General features: G+C 39.3%; 1 protein-coding gene across 2 annotated transcripts in view; it reads right to left on the minus strand.

The window, feature by feature from the left end:
- The window catches only part of LOC137929317 (GATA-binding factor A-like), a 75,361-nt gene that overhangs the window by 15,218 nt on the left and 44,412 nt on the right, over nt 1-15,731 (minus strand). For both annotated transcript variants that reach the window (XM_068772198.1, XM_068772197.1), the window contains exon 2: nt 2,103-2,361. In XM_068772198.1, coding sequence (XP_068628299.1) covers nt 2,103-2,304 — 202 coding nt within the window. In that variant the 5' untranslated portion in view covers nt 2,305-2,361. The remainder of the gene's footprint in view (nt 1-2,102; nt 2,362-15,731) is intronic.

Raw genomic sequence — 15,731 nt, forward strand, 5'->3', positions numbered from 1 at the left:
GATAACGCATCACGCGACTGCGGTTTGAATGCGAACGCGCAGATATCTGGGACGCCCTTCAGTGCCAGTGATATGTTCAGTTATATTTCAGTTATATATCCTCCTTACATATCACAGAGGCCAGAAGTACTCCAACAGACCCTCGGTCTTCACATGACCTTAGCTAGTGCAGGGGGACAATATTACAAGATCGAAATAACAATTGTTTTGACTTCGATTGCGGCAGCTTGGAGTCCTGTCTTGCTAACACTGTGCAAGTCGCCTCAGTGGAATGATCGACAATTGTGTTGGGCGGACCATATACACATAGGTTTAGAAGTTTTAAAGGGGGTGAAGAAACTCAACTTTTTTAAAATTAATGTATGCTACGACATTAGAAATAAATCAATGGTTTCAGAAGTAACAAATAATATAATGATATTATAGTATAAAGCGTTTTTACTGGCAAAAGTTATTGATCTATCGCATTTTAATAAATAAATAAATTAATGCGACAAATTTTAGTGTGATCACTGTATACAGGATAATTAAAAAATAGGCATAAAAACGTTAAAGATTTTTGTTTTCTTATAATCGATACGTTCTCGCCTATTTAAAGCTATTAAATCTCCAATCAATCAACCTGTATATTCTCAATTCATAAAGTTAAGAATAGAAATACTATATATGCAATACACGGATACAGGGCCCTCCTATGTATTGTCTTGTATAGGTATACAACCTTATCCTCGTGGATGCTTGCATTGTACTGCGGCTTGCGTACAATCGAATCGTACATCGATTATTGTTAACAATGTGTGGCGGGTATTCCCCGGAGCAGTCCGAGTGGCGAAAATTTCATTTCATTACTTCTTTTAAATTTGGAAGCTTATACTCATAGACCAAAAATCCAAACTAAAGTACATTAAAATTACTCTTAAGATATTGTAAATGTGTTAGTGTACCTATAAACTTTTGCTAGGGTTTATAAGTAATAAACAAACTAATGATAATAATTTGGAATAAACATTTGCTTAAAAATATATTTTAGTAAGACATGTTAAATACAAGAAATAATAGTAAACTTGTAACCACAATTTCAATTGATCATATGTAATAATGATCCATAACATATTTTAGATTTTACTTTTCTTAATTTCAAATCTAAAATTAAAAATATATTATTAAATAAATCTTATTCATAGCATTCAAGAGTTTTTAGTTGATCGAAATGTGCCGAACTGGTTTGTTTGCTCATTTACATGGTTAATATTATAATGTGCATATCAAAAATAGTTAAATTTAATTTGAAAGAGCAACTGTTGAATTTCTGACCGGCTCATACCAGATCAGCGTAAAAACCAATGGCAGCTTACTGCTTATAATGTTAAAATAATCGACGATTCACAAGCGCATGTAAATGACCACTTGAGTTAAGATATTTTGAATTTAAATTTGCATACATTGACGAATGTTCGTCGTGTAACGAAGTTTCCTGTCATAATTACTTTAATGATTGATGAACAAACACACGGTTGATTGTTAATAAAGTCTATTTTCAGGTAAGAACATTGTTGTATTAGGTATGTGAACACATAGACAAAATAATAGGGAGTAAAAGTAAAAACAAAACAATAAAATTTACATGGGAGTGTAAGAGTGTGTTTTATGAATTAAAAAAATACTTTAAGTACTTCTAGTACCCTCGGATGGGGATATTATGGTTGATTAATAGCTGAATCCAAAGTGTTTTTGTACTTGGTCAATACATGCAGCTTCTGACCAAAGGGTATAACAGCTCTGCGGCATTTATATCCCTCATAAACATCAATGTATTAATCCAACTAGGCGAATGCTGGGCTAAACGAGGTTCAGACTATGCTTTTTCAACGCTCTGCATAATTTGTTGTTTTTCCAAGGCAATAAACTATCCACTGACAAAAAGAAACGAGTGGTTATGTAAACGAAAGTAGAACCTTATTGTTTATTAAGTTAAAATTTAAAGTTAAAATACAAGCAAGAGTACTGATGATGGTAATTCGTGCCTAGCTACGTACTGCAGTAAGGTTTATCTTGTGTTACAGTAATTATTTTCAAGGGGCCTAGTTATTGTAAGTACTCACCGTAGGTGTCGTGGTGTGCGGCGGGGTGGTGCCAGACGTTCTGGTGCGGGGCGAAGTGCGCGTACTGCTGCAGCCTGCCGCCGCCCACGTAGCCCAGCCCGTAGCCGTCGGCCGCCTCGCCGTAGCCGCCCGCGCCCACGCCTGCTCCTGTACCCACGCCCGCGCCCACGCCTGCGCCCACGCCCGCGCCGCCACCGAACATGCCGCCGCCCAGCGCCGCCGCTCAGCGTCGCCGCATCGCCCGTCACCTCACCACTACCTGTAACCACGCGCACAATTACTCCACGGCAACGGGAACCAACTCATATCTCTTGCACATGGCTAATTAAACCGGCAAAGATAATACAAATCATGAAGACGTGGGTATACCGATGACATAGTGAAAAGTCACGGGGATGACCATGAACCAGATAACATGACGATGTTTGTGTAAGGCCGACGCCCTGCGACAGACGCCTGGTGATCAACATGATGATGGTGAATACACATCACCGTTAGTCGCAGGACGTCCACTTTCAGAAGCGATCTGCGACCAAATTATATTTTCATGGTTTCGTAAAATTCTGTTGTAAATACATCTAAGTTTATTTACTGTATTTATATATAAAGTAAGCACGTGTCACTCACACATGTGTGTACGTTTGTTTGTTAGTTCTGAATGATGAACAACGGTGAATTGATTTAATTTAAGAATATATCCCGGGAATCGCACACGCGACTTATGATGAACTCAGTCCTCTACCGCCAGACTACCACTGCTCGGTGATGTAAGAATTGGTATACAAGGGTCCAATTTTTACATTTTAATTAACTTAAATTTAAAATAATATATCTCTAATTCCTAATTCTACATGTTGTATAGTCATTATTGTAAATTATATTTGGAATGTATATGATGTTGATTTGTAGATCAATCAAATGATCCAGATGTATCCATTTGTGATTACGATGTCAAAAATCCTCTGTTTTGTTTTATATTTTAAGTCAAATTGTCGCTTGTGGATATAAACAAAAGTTTTTACGAATCAAGTTATGCGGTAACTTTAAAGATTTAAATAACAACTTGTGTTAGTGAGAGTCGATTTTCAGACCACTTTATGTTCACGGACCCTCCCGCTCTCTGAATTCAGTTCCGATGAAGCCTCTGGGTTAACATCAACAACTTCAACCGAGAACAAGTTTCAGACTACGTCGGTTTATAAAACTAATTATCATTTACGAGGTCCCTCGGGAAACCGATCTCGTTCACAAAGAGTTCCCTGTTCTGTACGTTGCTATGTGAAGCAAAAACTCTCTGCCGATTCGTGTATAGTTCCGTAGTTATTGCCGAAGAACATGTAAAATAGGTCAACGACCTTACGACGTCTATGCTAAATACATTTTTTAGTTCCCTTATCAGAGGAGCGCCGTGACACCGTACACGAGCCGGCTCCGTTAAAAATAAACGAATGACGCGTGGTTTTAGGCGGCCGATAAGCCGCGCTCGGGGCCGCGCGGCGCTGCAGCGCTGGCTTGGAAGCCCTCGCGAGGTCTGTGAGGTGTCCTCTAATAAATGTAAAAGTTTCAAAGAGGCCACACTATCCAAAACTTATGTCCAGCTGTGGACGACATCCAATTACTAAATAATGATGATAACTCTATAACATATTAGAAACTCTATCTAATATATAAAATTCTCGTGTCACGGTGTTCGAACTTGAACTCCTCTGAAACGGCTTGACCGATTTTTATATGCGTATTTAGTAGGTCTGAGAATCGGCTACTATCTATTTTTCATACCCCTAAGTAATGAGTTGTTCACCCTTAAATTTTTTTTTATTTTTTTGACGAAATTTTTTGTTTTTATTTTTTTATGATACAACATACAAAAATACATACAACCCTAAATTTTCACCCCTCTACGATCAACCCTTATTTTTAAATTGAAAATTAAAAATATTTTTTTTGCAAAACAACGTTTGCGGGATCAGCTAGTAACATATAAAAATATTGTGCAAAGAAGTAGTACGTGTCTATAAATCGACATGTATACATGTGTTTACATATAACAAATGACTGATTTAAAGTGGGAAATCATACGAATGAATGAATAGATGCTCTGAGGCCGTCCGGCGCGAGCAGCGCTGGCAGCGTACGTGTGCGTCTGAAGCGTTGGTTAGGACGCACGGCCGCGGCGCGCTGACGGCGACCAGGCGCCGCATTAGCGCAGATACGGCACGCCTGCGCGCGCGCATCCAGCCGCTTCTATCACTTGTGTTATAAGGTTCATTTTCATTTAGCGGATGAGTAGTAATGTCGTCACGACTGCTTTGAATTGAGAAACGCCCGTTGGAGCGTGACGCGGGGAGGAAGACGTGGGGGGGGGGGGTGAAGGCCCGGGCCTCTGATAACGGATTACCCGATATATGCACAACAAAGAGAAGTGATGTAACTGATTGTAATAGAGTTAATAAACAATCGTTGAAGCTTGTTCATATTTATGAATATTAAAGCGTACATAGGGGAGTAGGGAAGCCTTCACAGCTTCGCAACGTGGGCCCACGCCCCACAATGGAGGGGCAATTTGATTTTTAAGGAGGGAAATTCGAAAATAGACACGCACATGAGGTTAACCCTCTCGCTCCGGGCCATTTAAATCCAATACTTGATGTCAAATTCAATGTTAAAAGTATACCAAATAAGTATGAAATGTTACATAGGGGACATAAGGATTTTAAAAAGGCTAAAGCAGGGCACGGTATAAAAAAGCTTGGGAAACAGCTAGACCGTACGCATTTGCCTATAAAAGGCAAGCGGCAAGGCTAAACGAAGATCTACTATTTTTGTTACATTCATCACTGTGTATATGCTACATGCATGTGACAAGAATTTTATACATATGTAAACTATTTACTCGGAGTCAATAGCCTCCCTGATAGGCGGAAAGGATACTAGGGAAGAATTCCTCTCATACTGCAAGGAAATAATTAAAAAAGTGATACAAAAAAATAAAAATTAAAGAAAATAAGAAAAATTTTAAATAGACAATAAGAAAAAATGTGATAAAATGTAACTCAAAATGTGATATAAAAAGTGATAAAAATGTAAACGAAAAGAAATAAAGATAAAATGTAACATGTAATGAGGGAGGAATGAAAGGTCACAGAGTAAAAGGGAAAGATAGCAGAAATGTGGCATGAAACAATAGATTGAAAAAATTTGTGAAGTGATATAAGAACGAAAGGAGAGAATGGAAATAATAATTAACTATGTGAAAAAATAAATAGCCCGTAAAGTTCCTGTCCCACCAAAGATGGTGTACGAGAAAAAGGGGTACGAGAGGCCCCCAATAGCGGGGGCCATAAAAAAAAACTATTTACTTATAATATATTTATATACATGGTTGAGTAATAAATACTATGTAGCTGAAAGTAGATGGTTAGTCAATAGTAGGTTTACCATTGAAGTGATATCGAAGATATCCTATGACTCGAAAATATTAATTCTACTATTTAGCTGTATTGGTTAAGAACTCTGAAATAAATTATAACGAACGGAAGAACCAATAGTTTTGCGAAAGAACGCTTAAAATTAAAAATACGCGAAAAGCCTTTTATGATCATATGACACTTGATTAGTAAACTTATTTCGTCGTCGTTGTTTAAGCGCATACGCCCACAGCGAGGTTTATGTTTACGACAAAGATCTATACGGAGGAGGTAAACCATAATCGCAGAGTAGTATCTTGGCACGCAGGGGACGATGCTGCCCATCCTCTGGTAACTTGTCTGTGAGCTGTGACAATCCTATGTAATTAATGCACAGTGTGAAGTACAAGATTGTATCTCGGGAATCGAACCTGTATCTTACGACCGCAGTCCCCTACCGCTGTCCTACCGCAGCTCATCAGCAAGTTGTGTACTTATTTGCGAGGTTGATGTTATGATGTATACATTAAACTAAATTGAGTTTCTGGTCGGCACTTCTCAGCAGAACACCATACTAAGCCATACCTTACTCACGGACTGACTACACTACTACATATGCTTTTACATTGTTAAAAAAATAATCGACGATTCAAAAGTGTAAATGTCCATTTGAATAAGAGAAATAGAACAGAATTAACAATATGAAGAAGATTATTTTTGTTTAAAGAACATTGAAACGTCATATTAAAAATATTGTAATCAGTAAGGTAATTATTTATGTACATACATCTATTATCCACTGATAACAATGCGCTGGTGACGAATATGGAAAATCCAATTGAATATAATCCATCGACACGTTTACAACTTTTACATTTAAAATATATTAATAAAACGGAAGAATTTAAATTTGCAACAGTCATGGTTTTCAGAAAAAGATTTGCAAATTGTTTCGTAAATCCAAAAAGGCATCTTATATTACCTGTGATCAAAATGTACTGGCTAAAAGTATTTCTGAAGTTAGTTAAACTATTGGCATAATGAAATATATATAAGTGAGAGTTCTCACTGTCGAGTGTACAAAAAAATATTTTAATTACAAGTCATATTCCACATAGTAACACAAAGTCGTTTTATTTATTTAAAATGAAATAAATACACGTTAGAATAGAGTGGAATGAGAGTTGCGATATAAGAGAAGGGATAATAAAGTATGGTACACTTTTGTTGTTTAAATAACCTTTTGAAACCAAAGTTTCAAGAGCTCAACGGGTACAACTCCATGAGTTAGTGCCAACGAGACGACCCACTTGTCACACATCTAATGCTTGGTAGTCGTACGAGAAATGTTCCCAAGAAACGTCAAGTTCACATTTACGTCTTGCTATTTTTTACGCACAAATTTGTGACCTTCACAGCCAACGCTCCGTGTTGATGCATCTACTTTAATTTACTCAACAGGTTCGTACTGTGCGACAGTTCAAAATTTGAATTAGGGAGTAAAAAAATGAAGCCGCTCGGCACCGGAGGGGGTGTCAAATTTCTTGTCCCATTTTTTTCAGCCACATAAATCGAACGTTTTAGCGGCGACGCTAATAGCAACAAATTTCTCCGCCACGTGCTGAAGACAGATATAGCAGGCTAATATATAGCTGTGCTATAAATAGCATGCTAATAAATAACGCGGCGACAGGAATCGCGCCGTAATGAGCTATGTGCTAGCGGCGCGACGGAGGGTACTTTATCATGTGGCTTGAGGTCGGTGAGAAGCGCGTGCTAGTGGCTCTGTCGTGGACACGAACAAAGAAAATTATTAAAGGTATTTGAGAACATGGTCACAAAAAGTTGCAGTTTTCTCTTGACGCGCGTAAGTGATCTAAAGTGTAAATTAATATGAATAAATATATTTTACTCAATACCATTAATGCTAAATTAGTTTTGAAAAAAGGTTTTTTTATTTCAGTCTCAAAAAAAAGTTTCTTTTGAGCGACAGAACTAAGAGGCAATTTTAATACCAGTGTTAATACTGATAAAGCAATATCCACCAAATATGCTTTTAGTTATTTATTCACATTTAAAAATAACAATATTCATCATATTCGTTTAATAAAAGTCCGTGGAAACCTAGCTATGGCTGTCTAGTGCAGGCGTGAACGTCACACGATAGTGATTTATTCCAAACCAGAATAGGGTGCGAGTTATGGGGCGGAGATTTAAGGGATATCGCAGGGGGGGGGGGGTCGGGTTGCGCCCGGACCGCGCCGCGTACTGACACGTAAATACATATATTACTCGGCCTCGTAGGCTTCAACATTCAGACCTAAATACTGAACACGTTCAAAATATTTGAAGCCAAACGATCTGAGGCGCCTTAGAGAGCAATCAAGCTTCTTCGAGCTTCCCTAAGCGCCTTCAGTGCCTTCAGGGCCATTATAATTCCAATCCGTAGAGACACGGGCTTCCACAATATCTGCACACTACTTCACCCGTGTGTGCTTGTGGGCCGCTTGTGAAGGTATCATTTGTATATATCATTCGAGATTGCCCTAAATATCTAACTAAAATTGCTTACCCTGAATTAGTTCTATGCAGTAAAGTCTGTGAAGAAAATCAGAAGATTTTCTTCACAGACACAGGCAATACTATATAGAAAAGAAATATGATTAACTATTAGAATTTATTGTAACAATAATTGGAAAGCTTATTAAAAGAAATAAAAGTAGACGTGACAGAGATCTGGTTTGTGTAATTAACAATAGATTAAGAAACCAAGTGTTATCATTATCACACCGGTTTTAGGTTGTTCACCGCTGGACATATGCCTCTCCCATAGATTTCCACGTAAGATATAATTATACTTATAAATATAGCATGAACAACGCGTTAAGCTGTACAATTTCTTCTTGTAATATGGACAATATTACAAGAAGAAATTAAAGAATATTACAAGACATAACGAACAGATAAAAATGAGCCGAGACGGTAAATTCCAAAGGCAAAGAATAATCTTTCGTCGTCTGTTCTTCCAAATAGTCTTCCAATTCGATTAGTGTAACGGACAGAGCTGAAGCTCCTGAGGGAACTTTAATACTGAATGCTTCAACAGAATAAAATGTCTTGAACGTTTTTAGTCATTGAAAGATTAAAACATATACATATAATACAACCACGGCTAATACCGAATCGTCAAGTTTGATATTTGATGTGTTTTAGATTGAACGGCTTCAGCGCTCCCTCACCTCGTGTCCGGTGAAACAGTGAATGCCTACGCGAAGTAAACAGTTACTAAAAAAAGGTTGTTTAAAATCGGTTGTTGAGAGACACTGCGTTAATAACAACAATAAACTAAGCGCTTTGCTCGCTCCGGTGAAACTTTAAGCGATGATTTGGAAGCATCTTTATTGGGCATGGACTGCGCCTGCATAAAAGGCCGCCCACTCTGAAGTCTGTATACCGTTTCGAACGTCAATATAACCCATCCACGCACTTGCTATTACGCTAATGAATGCACCAGCAATCAGCTTACGCACCGGCGTCGTGCACTGCGGCCGCGAGCGCATGCGCACATAAAAACCGATGCATTACACGCGCGTCCGATCGTTAACTTATTTGTTTATGACCCGTGTAATTCCTACTCTTTATAACCCCGACCGACCCGCGCCGACCCGCGCGCCCCCTCCCCCGGCTCGCCGGTCCTATAAACAGGGTAGGCAGAGGAATCATAGATTAATTTTTCATATTTTCATCTCCAAATGACATGCTCCTCAACTGGAAGTAAACTACTGTTTATGCAGCAGATAAATGTAATCATTTCTTCATAATAGTTTCGTCTTTAGACCATCTAAAGTGATCATTTTTGTACGTGAAAAACGAAACGTACGCGTAGGATAAAATAATAGCAGGAGATCCCGATCTCGTAGAAATTAGATTCAAATTTAACTCGCTTACCACGGACACCAGAACACCATAGTCATGACATCTGTACACGGTTGAATTCCCTTCCACCCGCACTAAGCATTTTTCTACTACTTTTACAATGCGAACAGGAATGAATGACGAGGAATTAAACAACCTGACGGCGTCATTGCTTCCAGACAATTACAACTTAGGAGTCTTCAAGGCAACAGTGAATAGGTTTCTTCTAGACACGCAAGTACTAGACTTCGTCATCGCTTAACATCACGCGAGACACGGGTCAAATTCTTCGCCCACTTCGATCACAGATCATGATCAGTCGTGAGGCATACAATACAGAACAGTCTACCAGCGCATAGATTTATAATTGGGACAGGTTTGAATCCGCTTTCATTCAGTGCTTTTTAACGATCTTAATAAGATCGTTCATGGTTCTCCCAGAAGCTTTGATTCCCAGCCGTCATCTGTTCCATGCGCCAAGTGGCTTGCCGACTGCCGCTGGGCGACGTTAGTTACTTTTGTCCGTACGGATGTCCTCACACCTGATTCGATCTGGTAAATAAATCCCCAGCATAACCTTCTTTATATTATACGACTTTTAAATACAAAATTATGAACAAACTCTCACGTGGGCCGCTCCGGCGGTACTGCAGCGCCGGGCCGACTTGTGACAGAAGTGGAGCGAGCCCCGTACATTTACAGAAATCAGTTTAATATACTGGTCCCGCTGTGAGGAACAGATACTGCACTTTGAACGATCAAAGATAGAAAACTGCACTCTGAACAGATCAAAGACTACGAAGTCTAAATCGAGAAGCGATAATTAATAGCTGTTATATATTTATGTGCATACAAATATTAATTAAAATAAAAAATAGAAATACAAATAGCAGGCCATAAGGTTAGTGCTAGTTATAAAACGACGCTCGTTATCTTTGTCTAGGCTTCATAATATAAGTAATTGTTTGATTGGCAACTATGTACGGTATCGCAACACACTCGCGACTAATATCACTTAATTATCACGTAATAATCTTTTATTTGCTATTAAACAAAAAGTTGCAAAGATCTGTTACATTGTTAAGGATTTTTTTAAGTTATAATACAGCTTGGGAATGACTTGCATAAATAGTCGTCGAGATCGTGGCAGCACTGGCGGCAGACACCATCAGTGCGTGTACAACATTGGTAATATTTATGATGTATGGTAAATAAATTAGTAAATCAACTTTATCAAGAAACAGTGCCAAAGTTCCTTTTCGGAACTTACATCCCCCTGTTCCAGATTTCAAGACCACATTGTTTAAGATTACATTCTGCACATTTGAACTATCGAAGAATTTAGTATTGTGTCCATACCGACAGACGGTCTTTTTGATAGGATATTTAAGTAATTCACGTGGAAGTAATATATATATATATATATAAATATATCAAATTGAAACTAATCTGTTCACGCAAAAAAGTTAAACTTAACAGCTACATACATACTCGTATGTATAAAACTTTATAGGTGGAATGAAGTTTTGATAGAGATTTTGGTTATTCTATATCAGACAGCTTAGACGACAAGGCGTCGGTGTCATTAGCGATTTGGTGAGGCGCGGCGTTCGAATCCAACGCACTGAACACTTCTTCATCAAAGCCGACATCAATCACTAAGTACCGTTTACTGCGATATAGCATTAAAACATTCATCTTCACTTTGTTTTCACGGATTGCTATTGATTGCAGAATGCAGAAAGCGCTTACCATCTCAAATCTGAACTTCATTTTTTTATGGCCCTATTATTCGGGCCTTTTGTTCAACCTATCATACACAGGGTTTATTTACATTGTAATTATTTTAAATAATTTTAAAAATTTCCACACTTGTCTTTCGTTCTTCTCAACGTCTTTCATTCTTTTCCGTATTTCTTCGCCTTCCTTCCAGAGTTATATAATTTTTCGTTTAGCCTAAACCTTATTACTTTACTTAGTAAGGCTTCATTTGATGTGAATATTCAAGGACATATAGATATAACCACAGATAGTAAATATAAACTATTATAGAAGTGTATTTGTTGTAGAACCAGGTGACGAAACCCAGCTCGGCTCTATTACCGAATGCTTTAATATGTTTCAGCTCACATGCTGTTATATACTTAATATATCTTGTATATCTTTGTATACTTGCTTTATTGTTAATTACTTCCTGTGTTTTTGTCTTATTTACTTCTACATTTAATTTTTTAAAATAAAATCTTGCTCTGTTGTACGCAGGGCACCCGGCTATTATGTGAATTACTCTTTGACTTGGCTGATAGTAAGGCTTGATCTCTTTCTATTATTTTCATGATCGGATTGGGCGATCACCGTGCGCTTGCGTTTTGGCTGACGCTTTGTGATAAGGGACTTCATGCCGGGCTGACGTTAGGTCAGTGTTTATTCTTCTAGCGTTTACAGAATCTGCGGATTGGAAGTATCAGGGTGCTTATTGCGCTTAGCCTAACTTCAAACGAAGTTCTAGATCTTGTTTTACGAAGACTCCTTCCGGAACCTCGGCTTGCTGCTACAACATTTTATTTGACAGGGTGAGATGCAAACTTATAATCTGATTAAATATAAATCATGTGATAGTTAAACCTTCCACTTCTTCAGCACAGCATTCTAAGAGATGCCGCAACGGACACGCAGTAATTGCGGTATAGTTGGAGTGAGCAGGCGCGCGGAATCGCTCTGTGTCGCTGCTCTGTGGCTGCGGCCGGCACTCGTGTACGCCGCGCCACAGTGTAGTAAATCATAGCAGTTGCATTTTTTATTTTAATATATAATACATAAGCCTGTTTACTTCGTATAATCAAAAGTATTGGTTTGTTGTAGTCCATTAGAGAAGTTAAGAAAAAAAAGTGCAATCCGAGATACGTTATTTATACACTTTTATTTCTTAGCGATAAAGAACGGAGTCTCATTAATATCTATTCTTTTAAAGTTTAATAATGCTACATAATAACTATTATTTTTTTCATACTAACATGGCATGTTTTTGTGTGGTTTTTTTTATTCTTTAGTTTGAAATGTTTCTATTTTTATTCTCTAAAAATCCTTGTGCCGACTTCTGTCGTGCCTTTTGAAAATATGTAAAAAACATTACCAAATTGGTCAAGTCTGGAGTCTTTATTAGATCGTTTAAATGTTTTAGATATATTAGTATCCTGACTTTAAATCTGAGTGTAAGCCTGTGTTTTACAATTCAGGATCAGAAACATAAATTAACACATTTATAGATTTAAATGTGTGTTTGTGTGTGTGTGTGTGTATGCACGAGGACACTCCATATTAATTTATTTACTAAGAGTAACATCTAGTTACTGTATATTACAGTATATCTAGTTGTGTAGTTCCGTTAGTTCATATTCTAACGATGTAAAACCTATTTTTCAGTTAATTTGTTGTTGCTTGGCGAATGCTGTACGAAGGTTAGGAGTTATAGGTAGATATCGCGAAATACGTCGACACAAATTCAATTAAATTGGACGCAAGACTTAATATAAGGCAAGTACAATTGTAACTATTTATTTATATAGCAGACTGGCGGACGAATGTGAAAATGTAAATGCAATTTATAAGTAAGGAACACACAGGGCGTGGTCAGAGCGGTACTATCGTCCGCGAATGGCCGCGCTGTCGTCGCTGCCCTGTGGCCGCACTCGAGGGCCGCGGAAATTTATGCGCTGCATTAGCGGCGCGCGATTTATGATCGCTCCGAAACTTATGCGCGCCGCCCGGTCGCGGGCGGGCGGGGACGAGGGCGGGAGGCACGCGGGCCGGGAGGGGGAGGGGGAGTTATCGCTTTTTAATACGTGTCCCTTGTCGCGACAAGCGCCTGCAAGAAGCCCCGACTTATGTTCGCGGAATGTTCCGCAGATACCGCTTACGACGGCACCGCGTCTTCACCACAAAAGCACAAGACTACGTTTCTCTGCTGACAATGTATTGCATAACTCTACCGACTGCAGTTTCGCGGACTTACGTCGTTGTGCTGGCTTGCTAATCCACCGTTTATACATAGACATGCATATTATTTCGCAAACACAAACGCCTGAAGTATGTCGTGGAGTTGGCAAAAGATCCACAAAATTCCTTGTCGTAATTTTGTAGATATGTGTATATTTACACTCTGTATTGAACGTAGGTAAGGATTATATAGTATTCTTTAGTAAAGACTTACTGGCTCAGAGTAAAGTCTAAAATTGAAACACAGTCCTGCGGTGGGAAGAAAGCGAGCGCGGGCGTCTTCCACGATCCCCTTCGCCATCGCTCAACGTCGAGAACAGATAGCGATGGTAATGGAAGTTCGGTGCAAGGTGAGCGGTCGCCGCCGGCGTGACCTTCGAGCAGATATGCTAAGAGGTTCAGTGGGGCAGAGTACGCGGGCGCCGGAGGGGGTGAAGGCGGCGGCGTGAGGCAAGGGGGGAATCGGTTACCCGACCTAGCCCAACGCCGCGGCGCTTTTAGATCCACTTGAGACCGTCTGCGCCGGCGCCGCGCCGCCGCGCAGCCGCGCCGCTAGTGCTGCGCCGCGGCCGCGCCGGTCTGCGGTTGCGACGATATATTTATACGTGAAACTGGATTATGTCATTTCTGGTCACGTCTTTTGTACATACAGTCGTGCAAAGCTACTGCAAGATGTTTATGGATACGAAAAGTCATTGATTAAAATGTAATTCGCAAAACAATGATATTTTTCGAAACAAATCATAATCACAAAACTTTGTTGCTCCTGCTCCACATTACCTCGAAAATCATTTGGGGCGTGAAGTTTCAAGCGCATACGACCGGCAGAATACAGTAACAAAGCACAGAAACAATCTATATAAAACAGACACAACTACTTACATTCTAGAACTGATTAAAAGACACAACAGACAAAGACAACATCATCATCATCTTGATTTCAGTCGTAGGATGTTCACCGTCCGACACAGGCCTCACCATAGATTTCCAATAGGATTCTGATGATTTCTGACCGCTGTGGCCTAGACGAGCCTTACATGAGCTCGAAATCTCGAATAACTAACAGCGCGTCTACTCGAATGCTGTAAAAAATTATTCGAATTTCGAACGGTATTTGCAATGAAGACGAGACCTCTCGGTGCGGGACGGAGCGCCGGGGTCAGAGGGGGGTTGGTTCGCATAACGGGACCGCGTGGGTTCCCACAGGGCGGCTGGCACCACGTGGCGTCAAGTGCACCCAGGTGCAGGCCCTTCAGCGCCGCGGCCGCGGACAAGTGCAGCGACGCTACGTAAAAACGAAGCCGCTTAACGAGCAAAAAAGTGAACCCGCGCGCCTGAAAACCTGATGCGATGGTATGACCCACTTGCATCATCGTGATGAATCTACAGGACATTCGATAACCTTTTAAGAACTCCCCGCGACTTTAAATGTGTTGCTAGTCTACATAGTGGAAGCCTTACTATGCCGTCTACAAGAAACGCTGACTAAACTTTTGAAAAAAAAAGACTGACTATTGGACTTGCAATTAACTCTATCGTCCAACATTAATGCGCTGCACGTATCCGACAAGGAACCGCATCAAAGCGTTCGGGATGCAGAAGCGTTCAGTGCTTAGTACACACTCACTCTGCTATATTCAAATTGCAATTGCCAATATTGCAATTATTTCTATTACGGCAACTTTATGCTAATTTTGTGCACTCGAATCGGCTTGCTCACTGCGGATTGAGTGACAATCCAAGACTATATAGTGCTCAAGCCTAGACATTTGCTCAGACAAGTTTGTAGGTTTTTCAATCTTGTAAAAAACTGATGCACCAACACGAGCGGATGCTACCGAAGGCTAATTTACTGTAACGAGTTTAAGGTCGAACGAGTTTATCCGTCGCGATGAAATGCGGGTGCACCCGCACAACCTACAAGCCGAACAACAATTTGGGCGCAGAGAAATTAAATAAAAATAAAAGTTAATTATTGTTTACCCGTATTCATACACATATAGAGAGAACTACAGACGTGAAGGTTTCAAAGGAATTAATGTATAGCCTATTTGCTGTCAATTAATATATCGAACACCCTATCAAAAATAATAAATAAGATATTAATGTTATAGTGAGAAAAGGCGTTTGTAAAATTCGGATTTGTACGAATTAAAATTAATTATTGTTTAATATCTGTACCTGAAAACTTTGTACTGATAGACACTATTCGCTTGTCACATTACGACAAAAATAAATCAATGACACATACTTCAGACTGATCAGTTTATTTATACAGGCTGTGACTTTATTTATTACACAAATTGATTGG

This window comes from Battus philenor, unplaced genomic scaffold (genome assembly GCF_028537555.1).
Source record: "Battus philenor isolate CCGP_79_NKW_IND1 unplaced genomic scaffold, ilBatPhil1.0.hap1 SCAF_5, whole genome shotgun sequence".
NCBI classification, from domain to species: Eukaryota; Metazoa; Arthropoda; class Insecta; order Lepidoptera; family Papilionidae; genus Battus; species Battus philenor.